Source organism: Syngnathus scovelli, chromosome 15 (assembly GCF_024217435.2).
Source record: "Syngnathus scovelli strain Florida chromosome 15, RoL_Ssco_1.2, whole genome shotgun sequence".
Lineage (NCBI taxonomy): Eukaryota > Metazoa > Chordata > Actinopteri > Syngnathiformes > Syngnathidae > Syngnathus > Syngnathus scovelli.
In genome coordinates this window covers 6655542-6682732 of record NC_090861.1, presented here as the reverse complement: position 1 = coordinate 6682732, position 27191 = coordinate 6655542, and the positions used below count along the sequence as shown (strand labels likewise).

Genomic DNA, 27191 nt, shown 5'->3' with positions numbered 1-27191 from the left:
AACATTGATGGAATGTTGTCAACCAGACGTTTACATGTTTCTTTCCTTGTCACTCTTGCAACTTGTGGACCGGCTGCACCCTTAAACTGATTTTAAACCAATGAACTAAAAAACACATAACCCATACCCAGCCCTCCATCGTCCCCCTTAACCACTGCCATTAACTTGCGAGGGAGTATTAAGGCCACACTGAAAAGAAAAAAAAAAAACAATCATAGTATATGAGGAGGAAGTTGTAGAATCACGAGAATAAACATTACAGATACACATTTTGAATTTTAAAGATTTGGTTGAGGATTAATGGAATTGTAGCAGAACAAAAAAGTAAAGTCTTACTATTTTTTTATCTTTTTAATAATGTGACAGTATCACTATTTTATAACAGAGTATATTAAATAAAAACAAATTATGAGAATAAAGTTGCAATTCTGCACTATACATGTAAAGTTACAATGGAACAGGAAGAATGTCATTATTTATAAGTACTCTGACTTTATTCTCATAATATCTTAATACTGTATGACTTTATAGTGAACATAAAATGATTTTCTTGTAATATTACAACTTTATTCTCATTTTTCTTTCCAATGTGGCTCTAGCATTCCTTCGTCTTAACTAGATGTGTAAATGTGTGTAAGAATTTGTTTTTTAATCTTTAAAGTGTGCTGCAGTTTGACTCGTGCCAGTAAAATGTGAACTAAACACCCCCCCCCCCTTAACCCGACGTTAAGCTAAACCTCTCGATGTGATCGCCCTAAGTGAAGCGCTCCCCCTCCCCTTTTGTTCTCAGTGGCCCTGTGTTGTTGGCTTCCTGTGTGCAGTACAGTGACCATGTCACGCCAAAAGACAAAAGAGGCCTGACAGGCTGCTGAAATGGATCACAGTTTGCAGCCACCAACTTTGCTAATAAGTATTCTCCTGAAAGGGGCCCATTACTGCCGTGCTCTGGCTGATGTAGCTTATCAGCCAGCATAGCTGCTGCCAGTGACATTCTTACAAGACATTGTCCCTCGCAGGAGTTGAGACAATTGGACTGGAGGAGAACTCTGAGTTTTAATGGCTGCGGAATTCACTAGTCAGTGGAGTTTAGGCTCCATTTTGGAGGGATTTTTTTTTTCCTCCCCACTGCACTGAAGCCAGTAACTTCAATTCTAATCATGTCTGATAAAGAGAGAAAGACAAAAAAGATCCAGAGCAAAAACCGTCCCCTTTCCAATGGCATACAGTGAGAAATCAAATTTTATGATGTCGAAATGCATAAATAGGGACCTAAATATAAGCAGCGCCTACTCTTATTGCAACCTGCATGATTAAAGTGTATCTATCCCCCCTGTTTAACATCTAAATGATTTTTATTTTATTTTATATGACTAACATGGTTCAAGTTGTATTCCTGTGCCAGCCACATGTCTGCTTCACCTTTCTTCTGCCACCTTCTCTCTGCCTGGCTTGTAGGGAGACAGTTGACCATCTTTAACAGCCAAGCCGCCATTAAAATCGGCGGCCAGGACAAGGGTCGACCCTTCCAGGGTCAGATCTCCGGCCTCTACTACAACGGACTGCAGGTGCTTAAACTGGCGGCGGAGAACGACCCCAGCGTGCAGGTGGAGGGCAACCTCCGTCTGGTGGGCGACGCCCTCTCCGTGCTGACCACCGACACCACCTCAGCAACGCTGCTGGCTGTGTCCGACATGTCCACCACCATCATGGAGACCACCACCACCATGGCGACCACCACCACCCGCCGACAACGCTCACCCAGCTTGAGAGACAGCATCTCCAAGGTCAGAAAATAAAACCACTTATAATCCAGTACACACACTCATCTCCACTACTTTTCATACGTACTTTGGCCTTCAGTGTGGCCTTAATCCATCTCTTGATACGATCACGGTCACATTGCAATTATAAAAACCATCAATACTCCCCCAAAAAAACACACACAATAACAGCCTGAAATTGCGCCACGTACATCGTCTGGAGCGATTCGGAATCAATATTTATATAATGACTTGACAAAGAGATTTTATTTCTGAGTATGGAGGTGGCCAATTCATGCTCACTATTTCATTTGTGGATACGAGGACTAAAAATGACAAAAATAAATTGTGAGCTTACTCTGTTGTTCCGCTTTTGCTGTGGGCAGAGAGTGCCACAACTCATCAGGTAATGAACAGGGAGAGCTAGCAGCCATGTTTTGGAGAGCTAGCTATTAAGAACAGGCTCCATTTGCTATGCTAGCGAGTTCTCAAATAGTCACATATCAAGCTGTACTTGAATCCCATGCCATAATATCTCAATGTCCTTTTTTGATGTTTCGTACTCGGAGGCTCATTTCTTGTTTGTGTGCTTGGTGGAATTCCAAAATCATCATAATCAAGCGGATTGTGTGATATGTCGTGGAAACAATGCCGTACAATGAAGAAACTATGCAGAGGGGAAAGACAAATTGAAAATATTTCCTTTTATTGTGAGACTTGAATCTTATAATTAAAATTTTATGGTCCTGCGCTCACAGGAGGATTACATGTCTTTTGTTTGGATTCAACGAAACATGAGCGCTTGCAGTGTTTTGTTGGAACTAAAGACCAAAGGTGCTGTTCAAACTTAAAATTAGCCTCAAACTTCTTAGCTTCTTTTGATGCACATTTGTCAAGATTATAGTTCCATCATCTGCCCTGCGACTGATCAGGGCGTACGCCGTCTCTCGTCCAAAGTCAGATGGGATAATCCTCAAATTACCTGCGGCCCTAATGAGGACGAACGTTATAGAAAACTGGTGGAAGGATTTTTCAAAGCTGCAATGCTGGCTTGCTTTCAGATTGATTTGCATTTATCTTGCCGCCAAGCTTCCGTTTGCCTTTCATGTATTTTCAATTCATCCAAGTGGACCAACCATTCAGCATTCTGTTCAGGTTTATACTGAGGTCATTGTGTGACCTAAGCCTCCTTTTTCTTCAAAATAAAAAAAAAAAAGAAGAGCATTGATTTAGTATGAGAAAATGTGTTATTGCAAGATGCAGTTTACACACAATCGAGCGGTGGCCGGGTGGGAATTTCCTTTTCAACATAAACATGGAATAGTCTGCCGTGGGGGCAACGAATGAAAAGCAGCAAAATATGAGCACATTTTTCTGTTTGTTCTTTCACTCGCATTGCTCCAAGCTCCAAACACTGAAGTGGCACTTTGAAACACATTGCAGCATTTCTTCTTCATAAAGCACACAGCAAACAAGCTCATAGGGCACTGAGCAGCGGGACCATCTGTTTGTTAATTTTTTTTCCTTTTTTCTTTCCCCCTCACACAGCCGCAGAACTCTGATGATATTCTGGTGGCGTCAGCTGAGTGTCCAAGTGATGATGAAGACCTAGAAGAGTGTGAACCGGGAACAGGTGGGTTTTCTATGGCAAAAAAAAAAAGACATGTAGTTACATCGGCGGGAATACAAAACGCTCGGCACAAATGAGTGTTTTTACTGCAAAGACCTGTAATCAATGCTCAATTAGACACTGGGTATTGTCCACTTAACAAATCAACACCTTACAGCCAAATAAATTGCTCCTGACAAAAAAAAAAAACAGCTTTAGAAATTGTATGACATTATACCAGCATGACATCATTTTTTTTTCTTTTCCTTCTATTGTGTACCACCCGGGCACACTCAAAGCTGGAGGTCCTCATAATTCATCATCATCATCAAAATAAATGAAAAAAAATGAGCACGCTCTTGCTGCTGTGTAGCAAAAGCAGACGGCCTGAATAGACTTGTCCAGCTTTCATCTTGATCGATGCCATGCTTATGGTTTACCTTATGTAAGTGCCTCAAACGTACCCTCGAGTGTTGCTAACTACTTCGGAGGCCTGAATCTTGTCTCGTCTTACTCTCGACTTTGGCCGCACCGTTCAGTCTGGCTCATCGATCATAAATGACAGCGAGGACACAAGCGGAAGGTTTTGCACCGCACTGCACCGGTATTTATAAAACAATCAAGAATAGAAGGTCAAACGAGGAGACACTACTAATGTGGAGCACTTGCTTATTCCAATGAAATAGCCACGTGTACATATTTCAACTCAAATTTTCAGCAGGTCATTCTCCTCCCAAGCATTTGTGCAAATGCTACAACTACATGCCTATTTTAAATGAATAGCTGGTACGCACTAAATTTGAATAAATACAGCCCCCGCCACTATTCAACGACATTTTTGTGAGAAATTGTGCAAATATTATAGGGACAGATTATAATCTACAAATGTTATTGTAATCCTTTCAAACCCAGAGGACATAAATCATTAATTAAAAAAAAAAAGAGTGGACAGCATCTGCATAAGTGTTCTTTGAAATTAACAATACACTATTTTCTTTTCTTTCTTTCTTTTATGACGTCTCCTGGTATCATAAACAATCTAATATCTTCTAATTACCTGCATTACGTTTTGTGTAGAATGCTACTAAATTCTCCAGAGAACAAGCTTATGGAGTCGTTAAGAGTAAACGATAGCGACTCGAGCATGACTTTATGGCTCCGCAAGTGGCGCCGTTTAAAGATATTGAAGCACCCGCAATAATTAGCGTGACCTTCGCTTTTTTTTTGTTGTTGTTAACATAAACGGGATTCAGATTGCAACGGAGATAATAATGCAGCCACAAATACCACCCAGGTGGAAATGCCACTACACTGATGAATACAAAGAAAATGAAAATGGCATGATATGACCTTTGTGTATGATGCGACACATATTTACATACGGTTCTTGGATTCAGTGATGTCCCCAAACAGTATGGAGCATATTGCATTTTTTTTATTTTTGCCAGCTGTAACGCCGCCTACGCACGTGCATAAGGAATGTAATTTAAATGTTTATTGTGTGTTGTTTGGTTGCAGGAGTCATCTTATATATTCGTGCCTCTTGCAGTATTCTACGCTTTCACTTGTGTAGGATCTAATGCGGTTGAATAGTCTCGTTGCATAAAATAATCATTAAGGAGAAAAAAAAATTGCTGATGTGCGAGTTGATGGCAATTTATTCTTTACTGATCGTCTAGCCTCTTTGGTAATGAGCGCAAGTGTTGTGTTAGAATTTGAATGCTGTTCTAATTTAGGATCCTCCCCTACCTTTTCTGTTTCCTTTTTAGGAGGTGAATTAGTCTTGCCTATTATAACAGTGGATTCCCTTGAGCCCCCATCCATCGCCACCCGTTATCCCGTCCTCCCCCCTCCCCCTACCCTCCTGTCCCCCCTCGAAACCACCAAAGAGTCTGTGATAGTCCCTCCTCACCCTTCCTGCCCCCCAGACCAGGAGGACTGTGGTGACACCGTGGAGGTTTCGGCCTTCGGCTCCGGGGAGATGACGGAATCCGATGACGAGGACTTTTACAATAATAACAAATCCCCGTTGGTCACTGACAGGACAGTCCTTCCTCCGCCACCTCCCGCCGCCGGTGAGGGCGGAGCTCCGAAACCCCGCCCCTTACCCCCCTATGTTCCCACCACCAACCCCGACCAGCTCCACATCCCCGCAGGCAAAATGAACACCCGAGACCAGGTGCTTCTGCCCCCTGCTCCCCCATCCTCCCGAAACACACCGGGACTAACTTACCCCCCCAATTTTCCCCATGTGCCCACAGCCGACCCCACAGCCTCCGACGAAAAGATCCAACCGGGCGCCGTGGAGGTGATCAGGGAGTCCAGTAGCACCACGGGGATGGTGGTTGGTATCGTGGCTGCTGCTGCTCTCTGCATTCTAATCCTCCTCTATGCCATGTACAAGTACCGCAACCGGGACGAAGGCTCCTACCAGACAGACCAGGGCCACAATTTTGCCAACAATTTTGCGACCGAAGGCAACGGAGCGGTGGTCAAAGACAAAAGCACAGCGACGGCCTCGGCGGCCAAGGCAATCACCAAGGGAAAAAAGAACAAGGACAAAGAATATTACGTATGAGCAGCGGGGCGAGGACTGAGAGGATGTGAGGGTGCTCCACTTTCAAATCACGGCTCATTTTTTTTTTTTTATTCCAGTTGGACGTCAGACATTTCAAAGGTTACGAAAGCCAACTGTTAAACGCAGACTGTGGTTAATGCTCACATTTCCCTCACAGTTTCTCAGCTACTACAAGTCTGTCATCCATCATGTACATGTTGTAAGTGCAAACAATTTCATATCCGCTGTTGCTTTGTGTGAAGCACACGGATATGATGCAGTTAAAGGAACCGGCCTTGAGTTGAGCCTCAGTGTTTTCTTCTTTGTAAACTCTGTCTCAAATGTCCATTATAGCAGAGTGGCTATAGAGCGTGAACACAACCCTGTTGACATAGCAAGGCCCTCAACCTTGATAACATCAATTTCTTGCTGAAGAAAAACAACCCCAAATAGAATAAATCAAAATGTGTCTCAACATATTATTAATTTCAGGGTGCGTATAGCAGCACTTATTTTTCCCTGACAGATCTGTCATTGGCTCTTTGGGGGATGTTTGTGTGCAACACTTGCTTATTATGCTCAATCACAGATGCACACCAAACCATTTGCTATTCACCACATCCCCTCCTCAAACTGCTCGGAAAATAGTCGCATCCAACATTTGCAAACTTGTTCAGTATTTCCCATTGCGAGCAGTTAACCTCGAGTTCAGCCAATCCACATTCTCTGTGATTGCGATGATGAAGCAATAGCCAATTAGGATGCTTGCTGGACACAAATAGAAGACCTGTGTGTAAAATATGTCATTCAGCACAATAAAACTGAAAAAGGGAAGACTATCTAACCACAGTGTAGCTAACATTTAACCTAGCTTCTACTGTTTCTTCTTCTACTACTATTCTTCTTGTCTGCCAATACCAATTACCCAAAAAATTGCTTTTTTTTTCCAAGAAGGGCACTTTTTCCCCAGATATTTATAACAAGGGTGTGTTCACACTTTCTACAGCCACTGTCCGTAATGTAGACAATTGACTTTTTGTGGTACGCGAACAAAACTGAACAAAGCCTTTTATTTCTGTAAGACATCTCCTCAGTCATGTTACATAATGAAGGTTTGAAGCCCCCCCCCCCCCCCAGTTTGCCCTGCCTCTGTCAACAAGAGATGATAAACATGAAAAATGCAAGATGTTTAAAAAGGGGTATCATTCAACAAACCTGAAGGAGGACGGACGAGAGTCCTTTATTTCTGTGTGGTCGGTGTAACTTTAAATTCAAAATAAGGGTTTGTGTGAAAGGTTCCGTCTACATCAAGTGAAGGTATATCTGTAAACATTGCTTGTATGTATATACGTATAGAGGCTAGCACACTCAAGAGGCATTACGGATGTAAAGTTACGGAGAAGAATCGGCGTCCCAGATGCTCATCCCTCTCCCACCTCCCTCACAGCTTTCACAATGATGACCCAAAAAACGCTGCCGCCCAACTTTGGGGCTGCAAAACATTTTCCCATTATGCTTCTTGGAAAGAGACTATGAAGCCAGCTCACTGACCATCATGTACCCTCCATGACAAAAAAAAAAAAAAAAAAAAGGAACTGCTAAGGGATGATCCAAAAGCACACAGGAAATGTAAACATATCGTGGAGACATAGATATTCCTTGTAAAGCAGACAAACATGTATTGTTTTTTTTTCTATGAGTGACTTCAAGATTACTCCATGAGATGAATAATTGATGATGTGTGAATTGTATTGATATTTCTCTGATATTTCGATGTAACTTGTCACCGCTCCTCCTAACACGTTCCATTTTAGATTGCCTTTGACTCCGACAAAAAGCACACAGTCTCCTCTGATAGCTGCAAACCATCTTGTTTTCCTGCATTATTCAAGGCTCCGATTAAGCAGAGAAAACACCAGGATGGAACAAACTGATGATTTTTTGTTTTATTGCATTGTGCATTTTATATGTGCTGAATCTGTTACTCAATGGATCAAATAATATAAAGCCATTTCCTCTGTTGGGTTCTGTCTACATTGACTTATTATTCATGCTCTGTGATCCCTTGTTACTTTTTTTTTGTATGAAAAGTGCCATTCGACATGAGCAGCTCTGTGCTCGTAAAATATTCCATCCCTCACTCATTGCTATTGTATAGTGTTCATGTGAAATGGATCTCTATATGTGTACAGAACGTGCATAAAGATACAAAAAAAAATAATACACTTGATGATATAATTTGTACACACTTGTGTTGTGTGCTGCTTCTTGGACAACATTTTATTGAGGGATGCATTGGACTAAAATATAGAATTTTTAGCTCAGCATAATTTTAGGAGCAGGTCAAATGTGATTTACGATTGAATTAAATCAAGCTAATAATTTTAATCAATGCATTTACCGTGTAAACACTGCTGATTCTCACAATACATGCTGATGAATTTTAACTTTACTCAATGGTTGCACTACTCTTACCGAGAATAAATACATTCAATAAATTTACACTGGTGTCGTTTTACACACGAAAGACAAGGTGATGGTGTTTTTACACGGAAGAACAGTCTTTCATACAAGTAGTAGTAGTAGATCATGATATTGGTTTACAAATGTCTCTTGCACTTGAGTTTCATCATCATGGCTTCGCTCTCTGCTTGCTTCTCTCGTCACTTCTCCTCAGGCGACATGTCAGCTGGGCTTGGTGGGGCGCTGATGTTCAACACTTAGAATCAATTGAAGTGTTTGGGTTTGTGTTGTTATTTCCGAATGAAAATACAGATCAGAGTTGGGGCTGGCGTGGAGAGTGTATTTTGCAATGCGAATGTGAATTTACCATGGAGGGTTGAGGAAAAACTACATGAAGGAACGGAGTTGAACCAAAATACCAAAATATTTTTATACAAAGTAGTAGCATGAGAAGATGCACAATGTTTCCAACATTGTAATAATTTATCAGTCCTGTTTTCTCACATGCACAGATTTCAACAGGTTTAATTGTGAGGGTAAACTCTGTCCTCGGATGCAGTGATGGGTTCGATGATGTTTGACTACCCCCTGCTGAAAAGACAAAGAATTGTAGAATGAAGACAGCTACTACCAGCAAAGAAGCGTTGAAGATTTTGCCAAGGGAAAAGGTATGCTGTAACCTTCATAACAACATGTCTCCATCTGACAGTTCCTGGCCAAGAAGAGCATCACTTTACAGGAGCTACCTCCTTACTCATACGACTCGGCGCTGTGGCATTCCCCCCCTCTTTCTGAAGCTCGTTGTACATCCGGGAGACTGTTTGGAAGACGCAAGGACCTGGTGGGAACCTATATTGGCTGGCCTCTGGAAAAACTCTGCTAAACTAACCTCTAAATTGTTCATTTTACTATTTTTTACTATCCACGGTAAATAAATCAATGATTTAATTAGTCAATGAATAGAATAAATGGATGAATTTATGCAAGAAAGATTACTGGACTCAAAATATAGAAGTAAATGCTTGGTGAACTGGTGTAAAGAGGGCGAGACGCCTGCGACGCTGTTCCTAATTATCTGGCGTATGCCCCGCCTGGTGACGTCATTGAATGTGGCCAATCAGCGTCATGGGAATATCTCGACGATTACTCACTTGAGCGTGCGTGCGCGCGCGCGTGTGAGCCAACTAGTTGTTGGCTAGCACCTTAGCAGCTACAGTTAGCCTTTTTTTCCTCGGAAACATTTTAACACACTTCCTGTTCTCGTAAAAAAAACCTGTTTGACGTTCACCATGAATGGGGCTCCAGATCGAGGCTTGTCCGTCCCTCTAAAATGTCAAAGAAAACCAGGGACCCTCGCGAAATGATAAATTAGCCCTTCGTCAGTGGAAAAAAAGTCTGTCTATATTTTACTTCTTATTTTTCTGACATTGCTCGCTCGCATCCTGCGAAGGAAATCTGAGATTTTTGCGAAGAGTGGATGCGGAAGAAGGATATGAGGCAAGCTGGACGGCTAAAGCTAAGTGTACGCTGTGCTGGGATTCAAATGTGAGTAGCGTTTCAACTACGAGCATAATTTTACCTTCTGTCAAGATAAAGTGAGCTCACGTTAACATTTGCAACATTGCACGTTTATGTCTTGCTCATGTTTTTACGACTCCTTGTTGTTTACCCTGCTAACGAGAGTGACAGTGAGCAGATTGCATTGCAGCTAGTGCAGGCCTAGCATTAGCCGGTTTCTATATTAAATCATCTGATGTTTAACACCGAATGTCAGCGTTTGTGATTTTGTTTGCTGTAGCGATCGATTATGTGCACACACACGCCACGGTGATAGCAGGTGTTGGTGCTTCGATCGGCTCCAGTTTGTCCCGATAATAACATAGTCACAAGCTAGGCGAAATTGTTTGTTAGCCTGCTAGTGCCTCTTGGAAAATGTCATCTAGATAGGAGAACACTATTATAGGCCCTCAGACTTGGGATATTATTTTTAAAACACTCATAATCCGTTTTGAATTCTTCCAGTCACGTGTTAAATTGCATTGTGGGTTATAGCTGTACTTTGTAGTGTTGTACAAGTACATCACACATCCTAATGAAAGATGATTTTACAATTTAGAGGTGCGGTATAAAAATCGCCTCTCAGGGTCGTTATAAACTTTTAGTATCCAGAAAAGCATTATATAAATATAATGCATTATTATACATCTGAATATGTTGACGCTGAAAACTTTGTGAGTAGTGTATCCTGAGTTAAATCGTCTTTTAATCTGATGTTGTATTTTTAGTCCTTGCGGGCGCTTCACTCAGTTTATTTTACCCATCAATTTCTGTGATCTCTCTTCCAGATGAGTGTTTTCCCTCATTCTCGCTGGGTTGCCAATGTACCACAAAGTCGCTCGCTTGAATTCCCTTCAAGGATTAGGCTCGAGTCGCGTGGCATCATCTGTGCGAGGACAGGGCACGCAATGGTGCCAGGATGTTCAAAGACTCCTGACCTTAACTGAATTGATCAGGCATCCAGGATTCAGAAGCGTTGTTACCCATGAGAAACTCTCGCTTGGTTGGCCATCTCCAATGGACGTGCCATCATAGACACAGGACGCTGTGGCTCCAACCCCACAGTTTTCTCAGCGACCGTGTTGGAGCGGCTCTTTCATCTGTGGGTTCCCCCTGAAGGTGGAGAGATGGGCTCGCAGGCGCTTCAGATATTACGACAAGGCGTGTGGGCCTCGCTCACCGGAGGGTGGTATGTGGACCCCCATCAGAGCACCTTCTCCAACTGCTTCCATCTCTACTTGTGGATATTTCTGCTCGCATTCCCCTTTCTGCTGTACATGGTGAGCACATTTCAGCTGAAACTCACTACTTTTTTTAAATTAAGTTTGCAGTTTGTTCACTGTTGAACATTAATTTATCATGTGTGTGTGTGTGTGTGTATAATTTGTTTCATGTTCTTTCACCTCACAGGCTTTCCCCGCCAGCTTGGTGATTGCAGGCTTGTACTCCGCTGCGGTGGCCATCTTTTTCACCACCATCAAAGTGGTTAACTACCGGCTGCACGCCATGTTTGACCTCGGGGAGATTATCGAGAAGAAACAGGCCTCGCTCACGCCTGACGTTCCAAGGACAGAAGATGGGGACGAAGGTTCAGGGGGCCATGATGGGAGTCAGCCCAGGTGCGTGCGTGTGTTTTTTTGTTTTTTAAAAAGGGAGGTGGTGTGAAATCCTTCAACCAAACCCTTTAAATCTGCCTTCAGGGATGCTGGTGTGGAGATGACTGTATTTCGGAAGGTCAACTCGACGCCTCCGGTGCGATGCAGCTCCCAGCACTCGCTGTTTGGACTCAACCAAGTGTCGGTAAGGAGCATCAACAATTTAGCTTTGGTCCAAAAGGCTTCTATTTGATATTCATATCATTATTTTTATTATCCAGGAGTTCTTGCCCCAACTTGAGGATTCAGGGGGAACAAAAGGTTAGCATGTGTTTGATTTTTCCATCCAGTAAGACCCTTACTGAAGTTAACGTGGAAATTCTGGTGAAATCAACCATTCTTTGTTTACCTCAGATATCAAGGAGTTAATGCGAGAACAGGGAAGCAATAATGTGATTGTGACTTCTGCTCATCGTGAAATGCTGCGTCAAGGCTCTCAGGACACCATCAGTAAGTCTGCTCATGCATCAGACAGCACTGTTTTTATGCTCCTCACGCAAGACCCAGCAGGAGCAATGTTTCTATCTAATTTTCACCGCTGTCCCTGTACAGGGGGTCCGAGCATGGTCCAGTCCTGCATTGCTGCTGCTCTGGGAGGTAATTTCCCAGGTCTCATTGGGCTCTCCGGGGCGGCGTCTGGATTTGGAGAACCGGGAGAATATCTGTCCGTACCCCCTTCACCTTCCAGTCAAGAAGATGGAGGAGAGAAAGAGCCATTGCAGCAAGTAGAGGTGCCTCAAAAGATCCCAGAGGACAATGGGTTAGCTTATTCTCCGCTCGGGCCGTCTGCTGAGTCTGGGAGTCTTGGAGATACCCCGCTGAGTCCCCTGATAAAGAGTAGCTTGAGTGAAGAGCTGAGCGAAAATCTCTTAGGGTTGGGCCTGGACCCGGTGGTGTTTGTACCTGGGACCGAGTACCCTGGTTGTCGTAGCGGGGTGGCATTAGCTGCCGGATCTACGGACAGCTGTTTCAGCGGCGGCGGTGGCGCCACCGATCGCGAGACGCTGAGCACCGTTAGCAGCTACCGCAGCGAAAAGACGGACTCCACTCAGCTTGAAAGTCCATCTTTCAGCCAACCCAAGCTCACAGATGGACCGGCATCTACTACGATGCCAACGACGGGCGCCAAGGTCACCACAGCCGCAGGCGTCCCAGCGGGACAGGATGGCAGCGATACGGATAACCTGTCGGACAGCGTGTTATTGCGTTCCCCCTGCAAAGATATCTCCCCCAGTCAGGCGCTGGACAGGACACTCGTCGAAGGAGACGATTTACCATCTGATATGATTGCACAAGCCCCCGCGTTCCACAACTCTTCTCCCTCAAGTAGCGGCCACTCTGACATTTGCGATTTGGACAGAGCCGCCCCAGTTCCCCCCCTCCCTCCGCCTCGGCAGGCCACTTCAGTGCCCTCAGGGCTGGCCCTGGGTTCAGTGTGCTCCGAGCCCTCTCTGCCCATATCGTCAACCCCGTTCCTGCTGTCCGATCAAGCCGCCCAGCAGGTCGTGCGACCCAAAGACTTGAAGCTGCTGCGGGCCAGCGGCAGTAGTGTGGGCCACAAGCCGGGCCGGCGGAAAGCTCCGCGAAGGCGAGCCGGGGCGGGAAGTAACAGTTTTGACTGCGGCTCGTACAGGCGTCATCACAATCATAGGCAACACAGAGATTACATTCCGGTGCGCAACAAGCTCGGTGCCAAGGCCTACAGCGAAAGTCTCTTTGAGGATTCCAGCGATGAGGACGACGGCAGCGACATGAGCGCGGCATCCAGTCTGGGTTCTCAGCGGCGCTACAGCTCAGATGAAGACTCCAGTTCCTCTACCTCCTGCTACTCCCCAGAACTCGCTAACGCTGGCGCCGCGCTACAGCTCCCCCCGGCTGCTCAGCCTCCTACTCCGCGGGAAGGGGATTTGGCCGAACCAGCCGGCCCCTCGCATTCACGTGCAGCTCAGCGCTCTTCGAGCACAGCCAGCGCTAAGACGCACGCCAGGGTTCTGAGTATGGATGGGGCGGGTTCAAGTCAGAACAGCACAGCGGCTCCGCCTGCTGCTCTGCAGACGATGCCCTCAACTTCCACCCCTGCACCTCGGACCCTCACCGTCTCCAAGTCGGACTTGGAAGCTCGCACCATTCACATCGATTGCTTTCCGGTGTCTCATCCTCATCGGCTGGATTCTCTCGGAGGATCTTGGACTGGCAACCAGATGGGCTGGCGTGCAGGAGAGTTGACCGAAGAGGGGGCGGTAGGGGGAGGTGAGCTCATGTTTGTGCCCCTTGTTTGTTTTCAGGAGAGACAAATATAGTTTCAAAATGTCTAAGACGTCTTTCTTAGTTTGCACCAAACTGTTTTGTGGTTTGTATGTTTTGGCACATCCGAGCCCACATCAGCGCCCCCGTTTTGGTACCATACGACTGCAGCATGAGTTCTTTTTCATATTTTCTGTGTAGACGTTGACAAAGTGAAACTCTTCAGCTCTGTCTCTAGATAATGGCAAGAACGACTCAGTCAGCAGTGTGAAGAGGACCCAAGCCATCCGCAGGAGACACAATGCAGGAACCAACCCGACACCTCCACCCTCCACCATGGGATCCCCTCCTAGGTCAGTCCCACTTGGCAAACCTAAGGGGGGGTGCTAATATATTTGCAAGCTGGGTATGCTGAGCAAAGTCTTATCATTGAAGGCTGCTCATTTCTGTCTTTAATCCGTTAGCCTCCAGGACCTCCAAAGGGCTCGGACCTCCTCCCACTCGCGGACCCGTACCCTCCCGTCCGCCTTACAGTTTGCTTCGTCACTTCTGCTCCCACGCAGCGGCATCCACGAGGCCTCCACCTTCGACGACACATCGGAGGGAGCCGTGCACTACTTTTTTGACGAGAGCGGTGAGTCGGTGGCTTTCGAGCAACGAGACGTTTTCGGCACCAACCGCTTTGTTCCTGTCGTGTGTGGAGATGAATGTGAAGATCAATGCAACTTTCGTGTCTGTCGGTTAAATTGGAAGATAGAAGCCATTTCAAAATCAAAGCAGCGGGAAATTCCCTTTTTTTTCTCCTCATCATTCTTTCTAATGTGTGCCAGGAGTGAAGAGGTCCTACACATTTGGACCTGCTGGAGGAGGTTATGAAGATCCAGTTCAGTGAGTTACAAGGCTTATTATCTTTTATTTGTATTCAAGCTTTACTTACTGTGAAGGAACAGCGCAAATAATAATTGAAATAATACTACAATTTTATGTTTTGCTTGCAGAGAAAGGGAGAGGCAGTCCCAGTCCTCAAGCTTCACCTCCACTGAGGTCCAAGAAGGAGCACCAGTCCTTTCCATGCTGCAGCCCAGACCAGTGGTCCTACAGGGCATGCAGGTGCGCAGGGTTCCATTGGAAATGCCTGAGGTAAACTTTTATTTTTCTTAATTTTCCTTCAGTATAAGCGTCCCCTAGAACTCATGATCTGCTTCTCAACCTATCTCCAGTTCGACCTGGATCACGAGTCTCTGCAGGAGTCCCAAGAGAACACGCTGATGATCGAGGAGAAGGCTAAACCCAAACAGTATTATCGCTTTTGGGTTCTGCCTGGGAAGTGGCTCAGGGTCCGTTATGATCGCTTAGCGCTTCTGGCCTTGTTGGACAGGTAAGGCTTTGCACGTGAACCGACATGATGCAATATTTCAAAATGAAACCCGATCCTGTCATCAGGAACCGCCGTGTGGGAGAAAACGTGTTTGCTGTGGTGCTGGCCAGTCTGGTGGCCTTCCTGGGCTTCCAACTGTTGCTCCAGGGCTTTTTCAGGGACATCTGGGTCTTCCAGTTCTGCCTGGTCATTGCAAGTTGCCAATACTCCTTATTGAAGGTATGCGAATCTCTGAAGTAAATGTACCGGGATCTTATTTTCTGTATGCAAGCCAGTCATTTTCTTGAAACTATTTTTTCAGAGTGTGCAACCAGACGCAGCCTCTCCCATGCATGTGAGTAATTGGGTTTGCCCTCCCGCTTTCAGATTTTTTCCGTGTCACCTGGTTGTGATGATTTATTTACTTCCCTATCTGTTGTGAAACAGGGTCATAACTGGATCATTGTGTACAGTCGGCCTGTTTACTTCTGCTTGTGCTGCGTGATGATCTGGATCTTTGATTTATCCGGCCGTTCTGGCAGCCTGCAACCATTCTCCCTCTATGGCGTCACGTTCTTTTCTGCACATTTCCTGCTTTGTGTCCGAGATATGCTCCTGGGTAAATCTTAACACTTTACTTTGAAATTTAAAAAAAGAAGCACCGTTGAATCCTATTCTTTTTTTTACCCCCCCACAGTCTTGGCCTTGTGTTTTCCGGTCATCTTCCTGTTTGGCTTGCTACCTCAGGTCAATACTTTTATCATGTGTCTGTTGGAGCAGATCGACATGCACATTTTTGGTGGAACGGGTAAGACCGTGGCTCTTTAGCATTCACCGTGTATTCGTTTTGCTTTATTAGATGGGTCGCTTGAACCGCATGTTTGGGCTGCATTGATCCACTCACTCTTTTCTCCTCAGCCACCACCAGCCCACTCTCGTCTCTGTTCAGCCTCATACGCAGCGTGCTGGTGGCCGCTCTGCTGTATGGATTTTGTCTGGGTGCCATAAATGTAAGCGCAACATGAATACTTGTTCAATACCATGTTAAAACATTGAAACCTGATGCAGCAGAGGTCTGTGTTTTCTTCCCACTAAAAGGCACCGTGGGGGGACGCCCATGTGCCAGTACTCTTCTCTGTATTTTGCGGCCTGCTGCTCGCCTTGTCCTACCACCTGAGTCGCCAAAGTAGCGATCCCACCATCCTCTGGTCGGTATCTTGCTTCAGAGTCATTATTTAGACTTTGATTTCGACTTTACTACTGTGCATCTAAATTCTGTATCTAACTCTCACCTTCCCCCCGGCGCTCAGGTCATTGGTCCGATCCAAATTACTCCCCGAGCTGGAGAATCGTACACCAGAAGATCCCCCTGTGGAGATCAAGGATCCTCTTCCAGAGAAGCTCCGCAACTCTGTGGTACAAATCTTCCTAAACGCCACACATCTGATTTCAGAATGTCCTTCACTTAAAAGCGTTTTGCCTTCCCCTCCGCAGAAAGAAATTCTTCATTCAGACCTTGTCATGTGTCCCCTCATGGCTGTGATCACTTTTGCCATCAGTGCCAGCACGGTTTTCATTGCACTACAGGTTAGTACAAGTTAAGGACATTATCCGGCCACTTTTCTTCACGCCATTTGCCGACAAGTGCTCACTTATTCTTCTCTGTGCTTTTTGCCCCCACAGCCTGCGCTCAGCTTTGTCTTATATATCCTGGCGGGAGTTGTCGGCTTTATTACTCACTATCTCCTGCCTCAGCTGCGCAAACAGCTTCCATGGTTCTGCCTGGCTCACCCTGTGCTCCGATCCAAAGAGTACAGTCAGTTCGAAGTCCGAGGTGAGCGTCTCATTGCTCTTCATCCGCTCGAGCTCATGTCACTGTAAAATGAAAGAGCCATTATCAGCTTCTCCCTCCAGAGGCATCACTGAGGATTAAATAAAAACCGGCAAGGTCTCAAGTTGAAGTGCTGTTGAGAAATGCATTTAACCTCTCATCAGCTCCCTGGGATTTTCACTGTGCGCCAGTACTAAATTCAGTTATTTTTCTTCTTACTGTTGAACTTGCTTGACATTTTGAGAAGTTGCAGTAGAGCTTGTTCGGTTGGATTTCGGTACTTTTTTTTTTTTTTTTTGTTAGTGTAAAAATAACACCGGCAGTGTGAGAGCACCTTGAAATGTCACAAACTGATTTAATCACCCCGAGAAAAATCAACTCTCTGGGTGTCACGCCTTGCATTTATTTCTGTTTGTTCGCCAGATGCTGCACAGCTCATGTGGTTCGAGAAGCTTTATGCATGGCTTCAGTGTGTGGAGAAGTACTTCATCTACCCGGCGGTGGTGCTCAATTCCCTCACGACAGAAGCTCGTGCCGTTGGCCAGAACCATAAAGAGCTGGACATCTAGTAAGTCACGACAAGAGGTCCTTGGCTGTGGTTGCTGGAGCCACTCAACTGCTGTGCATTATACTAAGAGGGGCAAAATGAATTTAATGACGTCAGTAATCCCCAACTAGTGTTCTTCTCATTTAATTGGCTTAGAAAAACATTACTGGTTTTAGAATGTGTCTGGAGGATTTTTTTTAATGCACAATTTCTCATCATGTCCTCTTGACTTGTCTTCCAGTAGCCGAGCGCTCTTCATCTCAGTGGCGGGCATGAAGCTGCTGCGTTCATCCTTCTGCGCCCCGTCGCAGCAGTACGTCACGCTGTGCTTCACCACGCTCTTCTTCCACTTTGACTACCCACACTTCTCGGAGACTTTCTTGATTGACTACTATTTCATGTCCATTCTTTTCAGCAAGGTCGGTTTGCACGGCATCAATCATAAAGCCTAAAATGAAATGACGTAACAACGCATTCTTATTTGATTTCTCAGATGTGGGACCTGTTGTATAAGTTACGCTTCGTATTGACTTACATCGCTCCCTGGCAGATCACGTGGGGCTCGGCTTTCCACGCCTTTGCCCAGCCCTTCGCGGTGCCACGTATCCTTAAATCCGATCCCACGCAAATGATTGTTACACTTCCTCACCAGATGCCCCTTAACTCAATTTCTCTGCAGACTCTGCTGTGCTCTTTGTGCAAGCCATCTTTTCAGCCATCTTTTCAACCCCTCTCAATCCAGTCCTGGGCAGCGCTGTGTTTGTCACCTCATACACCAGGCCTGTTAAATTCTGGGAGCGGGACTACAAGTATGTGGTTGAAAACTCTGCAGTTTTATTTCACTCACATGTGGTACAGCACTCTGTTTTTCAATTTGTCCACCTAGCATTTACTTTCTCAAGAGTCCTGTAATATATATATTTTTTTTTTAATTCATTGAATAATGCATTGATTGAAAATAAACTTTTGTGCAAATTCTGTCTTGTTAGCACCAAGCGAGTTGACCACTCCAACACCAGACTTGCCACTCAGCTGGACCGTAATCCAGGTATTATCATGTCTCCGCCTCTTTTTTGTCAACATTGTTGAAGTGATATGTAATTATTGCTATGCTGGTGGCCCCATTTCCTGCCAGGTGCCGACGATAACAACCTGAACTCCATTTTCTACGAGCACCTGACACGTTCGCTGCAGCACAGCCTGTGTGGAGATCTGCTGCTCGGACGCTGGGGCAACTACAACACGGGCGACTGCTTCATTCTCGCCTCAGACTACCTCAACGCATTGGTGCATATTATCGAGATCGGCAATGGCCTGGTCACCTTCCAGCTGAGGGGTCTCGAGTTTAGAGGTCAGCAGTTTAGAAAATGACCTACTTTTGCCCCTCCCACACATTATATGTTTATATAGTTACTCTGAATGATTATATCAGGATTTTGATTCAGCTCCTAATGCATTTTACATCTACTCCCTGCAGGCACCTACTGTCAGCAAAGAGAAGTCGAAGCCATCACAGAAGGCGTGGAGGAGGACGAGGGCTGCTGCTGCTGCGAGCCGGGTCACCTGCCTCACATGCTGTCGTTCAACGCCGCCTTCGGACAGCGCTGGCTCGCCTGGGAAGTGGCGGCCACCAAGTACGTGCTGGAGGGTTACAGCATCAGTGACAACAACGCCGCCTCCATGCTGCAAGTGTTTGATCTTCGCAAGATTCTCATCACGTACTATGTCAAGGTGAGATGTCCAGAAAGTGGAGGGAGGACCGTGGAGTCTCATTACAATTGAACCAGCCGGTTTAGGTTATAATTGGATGCCGTGTTGAAATATGACCAACAAAGGTTGCTGTTTGTTATTGTCAAAGTAGTCCAACACCAAATTTGGCTTTCCTTGCTTGTTTACTTCCTGTTTTGATTTCTACAGGAAGCAAAGTAGTCACGACTGAATTAATTGCACTCTCTGTGAGGAGTAAAAGCCATTATGGTTCCATTGATTTCAAGACCCGAGGTGAAATAAAGTCGGGAACAAATACTTGGATCAAGCAGATTCCACAACTGACAAGATAAATCTTAGATTAACAATCAATATTTTAACTATGGATGGTTAATATTTGTTTTCTCCAACAGAGCATCATTTACTACGTGAGCCGATCGCCTAAATTGGAGGAGTGGTTGGCTAACGAGGCAATTCAGGAGGCACTGCGGCCATGTCTCGGACCCAACTACGTCGACAGCGACCCCACCTTCAACCTGAACATCGACGAGGACTACGACCACAGGGCCTCCGGGATCACACCCTCCTCCTTCTGCATGATTTATGTGGACTGGATTCAGTATTGCAACAGCAGGCGGCAAACGGTTTGTCTCTGCACAGGCTTTACGTCCAACCACTTGTAATATGTTATTAGAGATTCTTTAATTTCTACTTTTGAGTTGCAGCCTGTGACTAGTGATAGAGATTCTCCTCTGGTCAGTCTATGCTTTGGATTGTGTATCCTTGGAAGAAGAGCCTTGGGCACTGCCTCCCACAGCATGTCTGCAAGGTGAGAGCTCCATCTCGGACTGGACTAAAGTTGCTTTGATGCTTGTCTAGTGCAACTGTCCATAACCTGCTCTGCTTTTGCCAGCTTGGAGCCATTCCTCTACGGCCTCCACGCGCTCTTCAAGGGAGACTTTCGCATCACATCTCCACGGGACGAGTGGGTCTTTGCAGATATGGACCTGTTGAATCGAGTTGTGGCGCCCGGTGTGCGGATGTCCCTCAAGTTGCATCAGGTAACGCTTCACTGAGCACCAGGCAACATCTTCACAGGCTTACATTTTGTCGCGCTCTCCCGCAGGACCACTTCACATCCCCGGATGAGTATGAAGACCCCACGGTGCTATATGACGCCATCACCACCAACGAGGAGAAAATGTTGATATCGCACGAGGGCGACCCCGTTTGGCGCAGCGCCATCCTCGCCAACATGCCATCACTTTTGGCGCTGCGTCATATCATGGACGACGGCAGCGATGAGTACAAAATCATCATGTTGAACAAAAGGTTCCTCAGCTTCCGGGTCATCAAGGTTGTACATCCTTCCTCTAATCTGTACTTACACTTATGTCCATTGTGGGAGCGCAGCTCAGGCAAATTTTCAGACAAACACTCCTGACCAACCTTATGCTCCCCCTACAGGTAAACAGAGAATGTGTGCGTGGGCTGTGGGCGGGGCAACAGCAGGAGCTGGTCTTCCTGCGCAACCGCAACCCAGAGCGCGGCAGCATTCAGAACGCCAAACAGGCCCTGAGGAACATGATCAACTCGTCGTGCGACCAACCCATCGGCTACCCCATCTACGTGTCCCCCCTCACCACGTCGTACGCCGGTGGACATGGTCAGCTGCGCTCCGTGTGGGGGGGACCTGTCAGCCCCCACAACATCTACAATTGGCTCATCAATAGCTGGGACAGGTACCCTCGACTGTTTTGGACCCAAAGACTTCCCATGGCTGTGAGCGTGACAAGTTGGCTTGTCTCCAGGATGCAGAAAGGATGCGGCGCCGGTTGCAACAGCGGCGGAAACATCGAGGACTCGGACTGCGGTGGCGGTTCCACCTCCATCACGACCAACGCCGCCATCCACACCGCGCAGAGCACACCAGCCTCTGGCCTTCCCCAGCCTCACATCACCACCATACAGCCCTCATTGGGTAAAACGCTCTATTTTCTCCAACTCCTTAGTAGCTGAAGCAGAAAATAATGAGCACTAGATAAATAAGATGTAAGAAAATACAGAATCAAGAAAGCAATGCTCAGGGTGTAATTGTTGTTTTTGTCCACCAGGTACGGACAATCCAGTCGGCCCAACACAAAACTGGCCTCACCATCCCCAACCACTCCCACTGGCTCTACTCAGCCAATCAGAGGGCAGAATAGAAGCAAGCCTGCTCTCATCCCTCCAACGCACATCCTCCATCCAGGGCCTGCTGGGTCAGCAACTGTCCAACTCGCAACTCTCCTTCAGCGGCTCCGTGGCGCCGCCGTCTCTGCCGGTGCCCGAGTGCATCTGCCCTGCCAGCTTCCTGGACAACTCGAGCCACAGGGCGGGCCAGCGGGCTGGCCTCGCCCAGGGCAACATGCTCCACTTTGAGAGCCATTTTGGGAAGTGGAGTTTTTCCAGCAGAAAGGGCTTTAACGGTCCGGCGGGAGCGGAGGGTGATGGAGCAAGCGTCCACACCATACGCACGCAGGTGAGGAACACTAACAAAATGACTTATCACGAAATAATTCATTTTGAATTAGGTCACATGCTGACTTGTTGCTCTTTGTGATATAAATCAGCCGCTGCCCCCGGGCCCCCCACAGGAAGCCAGTCCCACACAAGATCCGCTGGGAGCAACGCGGGCGGTGGAATCCTGCCTGCTGCCAGCAGGAGACACCACCACGCCGCCTGACCAATCCACAGAGTTGCCTTTACTTGAGCACCTGCGCTGATTATTGACACCCCCCCCCCCCCCCCCCCTTCCCCCTTTTGGGTAACAGCACACTGGACGGCACCCCCACGCCCCCATCAAGACTCATTATATCAATGTTTATTCTACATGGATTCACAAAACACGATGCGGTCTTAAAGCATGTTCCACATCAACTCATGACGCTACTCCCAAAGTCATCTTAGTGAGGCTCAGATGCGCTGCGCGTGTGTGTGTGTTTGTGTGTGTACATGAGTGTATGTGTGCTAAAAGGCCAGGAAGGCCAGTGCAATTCCAAGGATCTTTTTCTTTCCTTTGCTCAACAATTATTTTTATAAACTGGAACATGGAAGATCAGCTTTGACTGTGTGGAGACCACGAGAAGCCTTGTTCAGTTTTTCTCCCAACTCAGAAGTTCTCGCCGGTGTTCAGTCCAGAGGAACAGAATTGAAATTTCAGCAGCCAACCGTTTTTATGGTGCATCTCCTCCCCCGGCCAGCGCACGGTGCTCATGCCGCTTGTTTACAGCCTCTGAGTCCAGCTTGAGAAATTGTGTTGATCACAAACTTTTTTTTTTTTTTCTATTTGGAGATTTTTTTTTTCTTCTCTACTTGAAGATGGAGGCGTCGGTGTCGCGCCAGTCAATTGGAGACACCCGCCAGCCCGCATCGCATCCAATAAGGAGGATGGGAGGGGGCAAAGGGGTCTGCTTCCTTGTCGCTCCTACTCGACTACTGCTTCTGCATCCCCCGCTACTACTAACTAGCTAACAGAGTCACCACTACTACTGCTTGAATCCAGCGTTTTAGTTGGAACTAAAGGATAAAAACTGAAAACAAAGGATAAATATTTATTGGAGGAAAACGGTCTTTCATATTTGGGATTCATTTGTATCATGTGCTGATGTTAAATTGGCAACTTGCGTTTTTTGTTTTGTCATCCCTTCTTCAAACCAGTGTTACAATTGTGTCATCTCAACAGGGGCTCCTGCGTGTGTGTGTGTGTGTGTGTGTGTGTGTGTGTGTGTGTGTGTGTGTGTGTGTGTGTAACTGGAAGTACACGAAGAAGTCACTTTATGTTGGGTTTCTTCCCCGTCTTGCACTCTGCCTCACTCTGGATTGACCTCAGTGATCAGATAATGCAGTAGAATACAAAATAAGACCCTGCAGAATGATCAAACTGTGGCAAGCCGCCCAAATTCAAAGTAGATTGGTGGTGGCTATCATTCTCCCACTGAAATCCCCAAGTAGCCGTCTTAACATTTTTTCTTTTTATGAAACAGCAGCAGCCAGTTGAACTTTTCTTTCTTCCTTACTTTGCTCAGAGAAAGCAAAGCACAAAACGGTGGTCAGAGCCGGGTGTCAGTTGAAATAAAATAAAAAGGGATTTCGTAATCTCTGCAACTATGTACAGCATGTTTCATATATAAATATATATTTAAAAATATAAACCTATTTTATTATGATTGGAAATTCTGGGTTATTTTCCGTTTAAGACACTAAGTCCGTTTAGCGTCACATTTGAAATGTGCAATTTGGGAAGATTTGGTTCTGTTTTTCCTTTCTTTTTTTATTTGTATCCCATCTCCATCTTTTTATTTTAGTTTTACTCACAGGGGAATCTTTATTTAAGTCAATGTTCAATGTTCTGTACAGTTTTTTAAATGATTTTTTCCCTTCTATTTAAATTAAAGATTTTTGTGTCTTTGTTTGCAGCTTGAGTGCTCTAGTTTGTATTTGTCTTTCCTTCTCCAGAGTCAAACAACGTCCTTAAATCTAAAGTATAGTTGGAATGTTGGGGCCTCTAGTGTCCCTCTATATCTGAAGTGTTAGTGACTATTCTCTTAAAATGAAAAATGAAATGGCAGTCATAATTTGGAGAATTTATTTAAAAAGCAGCATGTCATGTTACTAAAATGTCTTACACAAAGGAGCGCTTCATCAAGGATGGAGTATAGCGGATCTCATTGTAGCCCTCCTCATCCTCCTCCTCCTTGGAGAGCCTCCATCGGCCGTCCTGGCCTGTACGATGAAGCCACGTCATGAGCACCAGCAGGGCCAGCAGCATCAGGCTCATGGACAAAGTCAGCAGCACCCCCTGCAGGATGCCTGAGGAATTCCCTGCCACCGCTGACAGTTATCAAAAGCATATCAGTGTATATGGATTTTGGATTATGAGAGGGAGGGAAAAAAAAGTGGTGGTCACCGCTGAAGACGGACAGGTTGACGTAGCAGTTCTCCGTCCCAAGGACGTTGGAAGCGGAGCAACGATACAGGCCGGATGTTTGTGAGGACACATTGACAATCTGGACTGAACCCGACAGCTCGCCTAGGAAATAATCAATACATTTTCAGTAATGTATTCGATATAGACAACACCAAAGTTGCGCTTCCTAGACCGCAATTGCGCTTTCTTTCCGCTAGATGGCAATGTTTCTATAGGATTGGACAAATGGCATTGAATTTGACCCATTTCACCTGGGCAACGTTAAGATGACCAAACATCTTGTTTTGCCCGGATATGTCCACACCCTCAATTAGCATGTGTTTAATTTGACTGATGTTTTGCATGACATTTGAGAGGACTTTTTTATATCATGCGGGGTACACTACCGTTACAGGTGTGTGTGACGTAGACACTGGGAGGGACCCGGAAAAGAAGATAACAAGCAATATTGCAAGTAAGGACGACTCTTACGCTTACCGCTGCAATTGCAAGCGTGCAAGTGCCGTTGCATTTAACCAATTCAACACTAAAAAAAAAAAAAAGCTATGAGTAGAGTTTATCTGGAAAGTTGACAAACTTCCTTTATTCCAGAACAGAATGGACAAGAAAACAACGAGGGAAAATCTAAATATGATATAAATAATGAGGTGAGTTTCTTTATTTGTTAAATTAATATCCTTGCGACACGACTGATTTGTTATTTACATTATTACACTGAAAAGATGGTAAGAACCATTGTGTGAAAGATGGTGCTATTATTTATAACGTCGGCATGTTGTTTGGGTTTTTTAGTATCATATCGGTATCTCAAAAATGGGTTGAGCATCCTTTATTGGGAAAATCAAAATATGGTCACTCTAGCCTACGCCAGCTTTTAAATTATGCCCATTTTAATTAGCAATTGGTTGGCAAAATTTTGAATAAATTTTGTTTGACCTACATAACCATTTCGAATCTCTGGGCTAAATTCACTTTGTTTGAAGGTGGTGACTTTGGTGGCCTCAATTTTCCACAAAAGTAAAATGGTGTTTATTTTATTTTAGTTGTATCACCCCCACCTTCAAGGCTAAGGGCTCTCTTCTCTAAAAATTACCATTCAAGGGTGGCATAAAATTGCTGACACCGACATTAAATCGAAGAACTCATTTTGTATAGAGTAAAGATCAAATTCTGACCCTCCATGTTGATAGGAAGTGAAATTTCCTCTGGGTTGAGTTTATCCCAGTGGATCTCCGGAGTGGGAATGCCCTCGGCAACCGAGCAGGACAACGTGACGCTACCCCCCGCGTCTGTGTCGCCGTCCCACTGGCACGCGGGCAGCGATGGTGCCACTGTTGGCGCAATCAGCAGATTAACATTGTTGTTAACATGAGAAGTAAAAATGTGTATCTAAATGTACCTAAAACAGTGAGCTGCAGTTCTCCTATGCCGGGATCTGCCGTTTCTGGAGGGTTGTTGACCATGCAGCGATAAATCCCAGCGTCCGACACATGAGTGTCGTTCACCATGATGTCTGCACTCCATGGGATACCTTCCAAGCAAGTGGGTCACCTTCTTTTAGTTGGTTTGTCTAATCCTTGTTTTAAAAAAACTAAATCATTGCTATACCTGTAAAGCCCACCCTGCCAATGAGGGAGGGGTCTTCTATAATCTGGCCGTGGTCATACACGATCACCTGGAAGGAATTCTTGCTCTTGGAATCATGATGTCACAATTTCTTCCAGGAAAACTAAGAATAAAGTGCGTGTGTAGACCTGAATGGGGGATTCCGGACTGGAGAAAGGAGCCATGGTCCAGATTATGTTGAGTCGGGAGAGGGGGCTGGAGGTGAAGAAGGAGCAGGGCAGGATGACGTAATCCCCTCGGACCACCTCCACCGTGGATTCTCTCATGGTCACCCTCAAAGCATCTCAGGCAAGAAATGAATGAATGGAGAATTGCTTGTTATGCAAAATGCTTGTTACAACCACTAGATGGCAGTGATCAACACGGATCGTAGTATCCCATTGCCTTCATAATGACGATAACGTAGTGGTGAGTGTGAGAAACCTTTCTAACTTTTCACTCTCACCCATTTACATGTGTGAGTGCGTACGCGTGTGTAAGTGTGTGTGTGTGCGTGTGTTTGTGCGTGCGCTTGCGTGCGTGTGTTTGCGTGCGTGAGTTTTTAATTGAACTGGACAGCACTGACGTGGAGCCAAAACCAATCGCAGGCGGAGTGGAAAAACAACCCACTTGCTCTCAAACATTTGTTTGTGCATGCAGCATATAATATTATCCACTGCTAAGCTAATGCTAAAGTTTGGACTTAACTATGTCATGTGACAACACCACAATATTAGGAACAGGATTTTACAGTGTGTGTGTGTGCATGTGTTTGAGAAGAATCCACCTGCTGCTGAACCTAACCCTTAATTCATAAATATTACTAATTATTACATTCTGTTATTATTAATATTTTGAAAACCTGATGTGCTTGAAGAAAAAAATAGTGCAGATTCGGAATCAGCGTAAAAGCAATCATGAAGGTTTTCTTGCATGTCTGATTAAATACTGTAGTAAAATTGCCCAAAAAAAATACAACAAAATACTTAATAAATGCACTCTACAATCAAAAGTGAGCATATGAAGTTGGATTATAAGAGAAGTGAACTCACTTGTCTGAAGGGCCGCAAAGCAGACGCACAGGGTCCAGAGCGTGTGTCGTCCCGGGGCACCCATGGCTGACAGGAGGCAGTGTGAGAAACGAGCGAGTTTCTCTTCACTCCCCCCACCCCCGCCCCGTGTGCCAAAAATGAAAACTAGGCATGCATGATTAATGTATTGAGCAACGCTGCTTCACCTCACCTCTAATTGTCAGCTTGGTGGCGAAAACAAAGGCAGCATTATGGCCACTGGCCATCATCAGGGATCATTTATCTGGAAAAAAAAAATC

The 27191-nt window shown here is 45.6% G+C and overlaps 3 protein-coding genes and 1 long non-coding RNA gene across 24 annotated transcripts in view; 3 read left to right on the top strand and 1 right to left on the bottom strand.

Moving 5' to 3' along the window:
* nrxn2a (neurexin 2a) overlaps positions 1–8428 on the top strand; it is a 92322-nt gene extending 83894 nt beyond the window's left edge. For 12 of the 18 annotated variants that reach the window (XM_049743395.2, XM_049743400.1, XM_049743397.1 and 9 more), the window contains 3 exons: positions 1456–1784; positions 3309–3393; positions 5139–8428. In XM_049743395.2, coding sequence (XP_049599352.1) covers positions 1456–1784; positions 3309–3393; positions 5139–5947 — 1223 coding nt within the window. In that variant the 3' untranslated portion in view covers positions 5948–8428. The remainder of the gene's footprint in view (positions 1–1455; positions 1785–3308; positions 3394–5138) is intronic. The other 6 variants (XM_049743408.1, XM_049743407.1, XM_049743409.1 and 3 more) reach the window with 1 other exon arrangement.
* A 1117-nt stretch (positions 8429–9545) lies between these two features.
* LOC125982584 (pecanex-like protein 3) lies at positions 9546–23744 on the top strand. 4 transcript variants are annotated; one of them, XM_049743388.1, is made up of 36 exons: positions 9546–9934; positions 10735–11226; positions 11357–11565; positions 11647–11746; positions 11823–11862; positions 11956–12051; positions 12154–13851; positions 14072–14198; positions 14310–14479; positions 14676–14733; positions 14844–14985; positions 15066–15223; positions 15289–15442; positions 15525–15557; positions 15650–15821; positions 15900–16010; positions 16121–16212; positions 16301–16410; positions 16513–16618; positions 16697–16789; positions 16886–17036; positions 17457–17601; positions 17825–17999; positions 18074–18182; positions 18260–18389; positions 18570–18628; positions 18716–18931; positions 19058–19311; positions 19701–19931; positions 20013–20116; positions 20201–20348; positions 20414–20644; positions 20755–21029; positions 21099–21268; positions 21402–21808; positions 21900–23744. In XM_049743388.1, the coding sequence occupies exons 2-36, from the start codon at positions 11074–11076 to the stop codon at positions 22050–22052; spliced, it is 6780 nt and encodes a 2259-aa protein (XP_049599345.1). In that variant the 5' UTR covers positions 9546–9934; positions 10735–11073; the 3' UTR covers positions 22053–23744. The 4 variants fall into 4 exon arrangements, with proteins under 4 accessions (XP_049599345.1, XP_049599347.1, XP_049599344.1 ...); XM_049743390.1 differs by having other exon boundaries at positions 17822–17999; positions 21924–23744; XM_049743387.1 differs by having other exon boundaries at positions 17822–17999.
* Positions 23205–26986, bottom strand: zgc:165604 (uncharacterized protein LOC792578 homolog). Its single transcript, XM_049743413.2, has 7 exons — positions 26914–26986; positions 26011–26165; positions 25865–25931; positions 25656–25787; positions 25432–25587; positions 24236–24358; positions 23205–24159 (listed from the first exon to the last, which is right to left on the bottom strand). Exons 1-7 carry the CDS (start codon positions 26975–26977, stop codon positions 23951–23953), a joined length of 906 nt encoding a protein of 301 aa, XP_049599370.1. The 5' UTR covers positions 26978–26986; the 3' UTR covers positions 23205–23950.
* On the top strand, positions 24518–26120 carry LOC137840999 (uncharacterized). The gene is made up of 4 exons (XR_011088268.1): positions 24518–24710; positions 24848–24903; positions 25665–25798; positions 25981–26120. It is a non-coding gene; the product is annotated as an uncharacterized lncRNA (long non-coding RNA).
* Positions 26987–27191: the final 205 nt, after the last annotated feature.